The sequence below is a fragment of the Salvia splendens genome, unplaced genomic scaffold (assembly GCF_004379255.2).
Source record: "Salvia splendens isolate huo1 unplaced genomic scaffold, SspV2 ctg587, whole genome shotgun sequence".
NCBI lineage: Eukaryota > Viridiplantae > Streptophyta > Magnoliopsida > Lamiales > Lamiaceae > Salvia > Salvia splendens.
Genome location: NW_024599247.1, coordinates 16,080 through 20,612, shown reverse-complemented (window position 1 = coordinate 20,612; position 4,533 = coordinate 16,080). Strand labels below are relative to the sequence as shown.

Genomic DNA, 4,533 nt, shown 5'->3' with positions numbered 1-4,533 from the left:
TAGTGTTTAGCAGGCAAGAAATTAATTCTATATCATAGTGACGTTTCCCTCTATTAAAAGTTACAATCATCTTCTCACACGTATACGACGAATACTGCGCACGTTATTTTTAATTAATTCGATTCAACCAACATGTACCAGACCTAAAATTAGTCCCAATTTTCTCAAGAATTCAGTATACAAAACAGAACCCAAAAACAATAACACAAGATACAAAAAAAATGAAAAAACTTAAATTATCATAATTTCTTTTGCCTGTTATACATCATTAGGCAGTAACACTTCCTTATCATCAAATACATCATAATCAATCTTATCAAACTCAAAAGCCTGAAAATACATATGATTCAAACTTAATCACCCTCCTACTAAGCTATCGAGTAAACATGACCAAACATTAGTACACAAAAGTTAGGTTAGAAATTCCTCCACATTCTTGATACCAAGGAATGCTAACTTGCAGCTTCCCATCTCCAGACCATTGGAACAATACCTCAACTCCACTCACATACGATTTCTTCGGGGCAATGCTCGAATACGCCAAGAATGTACCTTCTCCCTTAACCTCGATCTTGGCCACGGCCTCGTTGTACACCAGCCCTTGAATAGTCCCTCCACTGTTAAACATGTTGGTCAGCCCAATTGGCGCGAACTTAGCATTGTTCCCGATCTTCTTGATCGGGACGAAGCTAAAGATTTCAAATGTGGAGGGCTGCAGAGTCACCAAGATAGGATCCGATTCGGGTGTAGCCAAGACAATCTTTTCGCCCTCAGTTAGGTACACAGCGTACTCCTCGGCTTCCCCGAGGCTAGCAGCTTCGGCCTTTTGATCCCACTCAAGATTCGACATGTGGACGGAGGCAGTGAGAGGCTTGTAGCACTCCGAATAGCCCCTGATCCTCTGCTCCTTGGGGTCCCACCCGGCGCCCTGGCAGTTGAATGCCCCGATGACTCCACCGTACTGCATAATCATCGTTAATACATCTAATCAACGAAGTTGTAGTGATAATTAAACTGTCTAAAAGTAAAAAAAAAATATACTCATTGCACCTTGTTGAAGTTCCAAATCTTGAGGATGGACTTGCTATCAAAGAGGGGATTCTTAAAGAGGCAATCTCTTGTTGGGAGAGCAAAATGTATACATTTAGGGATTGTACCATCTTGGAATACAAGCTTTTTTAGAAGATCAAAATCATGGCCTCCCAAAGAGTCACTCACATAAACTGGGCTTCCACAAATAGCTCTTGATCCAGCGTGGAACTTGGCACAACAATGGTCGGACTGAAACATGTCCCAATCTGGTTGGATGAATTGTCCCATCCACATACTGTTGTAGGCACAATGGATCATGTGGACCCCTTGTAGCCAATAAACACCCATTGGATCACCATTTGGGTCTTGGAACCAAAAGTCATCCCCTGTTTAAAATTGAAACCACATAAAAAATTGACTTGATTATTGATGATTAGAAAATAAAATGGAGTCTGAATTTTTAATTTCTTACCGACTCTTCCCATTGAGATCTGCTCGGTTCCAAGGAAGAAGAAGTCATTACACTGCTGCATGCTGGAAATAAGACCAGTTCCATTGAAATTCTTCTTTAGAGATTTGGACAAACCCTTGTAATAAGCCTTTGCAAGAGCAACTCTGCCCCCATACTCCTCACTCACATATTCAAGTGTCTGCACGTGTCATAAAAGCAAAGATTTGTTGACAACTAAAAATAAAAATATAACTAGACAATTTTTTAATGGATACTTACATGAATTACATCTACTTTGACTCCCGTGATCCCAACATTAGCGAGGTATGAGTGCATAGAGTCATAGAAGTCTTCGGCTTGATCCGGGTCGACGAGGCCGATTGAGCCCTCGACGATCTTGACGACTGCAAGATCCGACATGGTTCCGTTGAGGCCCGGGGAGAGCTTGCAAGGCACGATCTTAGCCTTGAGGTGAGTCGCCCCGGGCCTAACCCCACCCCACGCCCCTGCCAATGCGTGCCAAACGTAGATATCATCTAATCCTTTGAAATTACTCCTCAAATCCTTTGTGAATGCCTTCATACCGGTTTCCTCCTTCTTGCCGTAGCAACCATTTTCCGACGAGCCCTTCTCCTCACCGTACATGTCTTCTAGCTCCTTCTTCAGTTTTTCGATTTCGAATTCTAACTCGGAGAGATCGGTTACACCGGCTAGCATTGCTTTGTCTTTAGCCTTTTCTGCCATCTCCAACTCGATCGCTTTGTTGATCAACAGTTTGGGTTTATTGGGGTCGAACAAGGGGGCTTCGGCCCCCTCCATCGACCCCGCGCGATACTTTCGGAACTTCTCGCATTCCTCGAACCGATGGAGGCGGGCGGTCATCTGAGTGCCGCCAAGAACGAGGTTCTTGGCGTCCTCGTGCGGGTCCTGGCCATCGACGTTGATGCTCTGCCATCCGTCGTCGATGATCAGAAACCGTGGGTGGAGCCCGCCGTCGGCGAACTCTTTAACGCCATGCCAGATCCCGGCGGGCTCCACGGTGAGGTAGAAGGCGTCCCATGTGCACCACCCGAACTTGTTCAGGAGTGGTGGGGGCGCCTTCTCCTCGAGGAGGCGGAAGGTGCCGAGGTGGCATCGCACGGCCGTGTAGGCGTCCCGCATCAGGGTGTAGGGATTGTCCGACATGTGGACGTATGCGATGGCGCCAAGCGCGGCCCCCTTTACGGCCGTGGAGCCGCTCTCGGCGCAGAGGAGCAGGTGGCCGTCCACCCCTGGCTGTAAAGCAGAGCGGAAGCTGCCGTCGATGATCGGGATCACGACGGCGTAGGATCTGATCTCGGGGACGTCGAGCATGATCCACTGGGTTTCCGACTGGATGTCGGAGCCGGAGGTACCGACCCACTGAGTTGACCACCATGTTTTGAATCGGAAGATGCTGAGGAAATCGCGGCCGGTGAATTTTCCGATGGAGGTGGTGAGGCAGTCGGAGGGAGTGCGCTGGCTGAAGCCGAGGAAGCCGCCGTTGTGGGAGAGGGATTCAGCACGATCGAAGAGCTCCGGCGGGGCGGTGGAGGATTTCACGACGGAGGAGAAGCTGCGGAAGGTGACGTTGTCCGGAATCTCGGAGAGAAGCGGCACGTTATGAACGGAGAGCTTTCCGTCGGCGAGGTCGAAAACGGTGTCGTTTTTTATGAGTTTGGGAGAGGTGTGGATTGCGTTGGCGGGGTCGTTTGGTGGCGCCATTGGAAACAGGGGAATACAGAGACTGTAATTTGTTTAGAGAGAGAAGGAGGCTGTGTTGCAGTGAAGATGGATGAGAAATGGGGAAGGGAAGATGGATATATATAGAGATTTGGTGAAGGGAAGAAAGTGTTGAAGAAAATAGTGAAAATTGAATATCGAATGGAAATAAAAAGGGGGGCAAACCGAAAATGAGAGAGTTTTAATTGTAGCCGACGAAAAATTGGGAGCAACATCGAAACACATGCAAGTGAGATCTCGTTAGAATCTTTATGAAATTATATTTAATTTGATATATGTTGTGCGAAAAAATAATTTAAATCGCGAAAGTTATATGCGTTTTAAAGTTATGAGATAATTTTCAAATATTAGTTACAACTAATTTATTGTAAATTAACCTTAATACCCTTAATGACGTTTTTTTATCGTATTGACATTCCGGGGCTGATGATCTAGGCCATTGATTTATCGTATTGAGTTAGCAATATAACACTCCTGAATATATATTAAAAATATCACATTATATTTGTTTGCAATGATAATAGTATTGTTTTAGTTGGGCCGATATGCAGGCCTAGCAAATCTTACCAACATGTTTAAGATCTTTAGCCCAGTTTCGGTGGGTCATAATATGTTTGATCATCACCGTGTTTTATTTATAAAATTTGACTACTCACAATTACAAACTCAATTTATCATGTTCTTCAGCCATTATCTACCAAATATCCCTCTACAAAAGTTGTTGCAATATAAAAAATTTATGCTCATGTTTCCATTCATATATAGTAGGTTGTGTTGATTAACTTGTACTCCTATATTTTTAAGCAGTATATATGTGCTTCTCTTAAGGTATATCGTCTTCAACAATCATGACATGTGAACAATAATACTAATAATATCATAATTTTAACACTTTTCTTAAGTCTCATTGTTTTGTATTTGGAGAAAATTACGTATAACATAAAAGTCGAAAATCATGATTTTTCTTTTATAAATTTATGTATCACTCACAAAAGCTATTAATTTTAATATGAAATATAGAATATAATATTAGGCTAAAGTATTTTGGGAAACAAATTACACATAATTTTCCCAAATCTAATCTATATCAATGGAACAATTAAAAAAAATATGTCAAAGTTACGATAAAATTAATTATTTTTAAAATTATGAGATAGATCAGAATATGACCAAATTACATGATTTTTATACTCCCTCCGTTTCTCATTAATTGTCCAATTTTGTCATTTTCGTTCGTCCCACTTTCACTTTTTACCATAAATGGTAAATAGACTACACATTCCACTAAC

The 4,533-nt window shown here is 42.8% G+C and overlaps 1 protein-coding gene across 1 annotated transcript; it reads right to left on the bottom strand.

Annotated features, from left to right (window-relative positions):
* Positions 1-211: 211 nt before the first annotated feature.
* On the bottom strand, positions 212-3,277 carry LOC121790692 (stachyose synthase-like). Its single transcript, XM_042188834.1, has 4 exons — positions 1,763-3,277; positions 1,505-1,682; positions 1,051-1,418; positions 212-961 (listed from the first exon to the last, which is right to left on the bottom strand). Exons 1-4 carry the CDS (start codon positions 3,224-3,226, stop codon positions 398-400), a joined length of 2,574 nt encoding a protein of 857 aa, XP_042044768.1. The 5' UTR covers positions 3,227-3,277; the 3' UTR covers positions 212-397.
* Between the last annotated feature and the right edge of the window lie 1,256 nt (positions 3,278-4,533).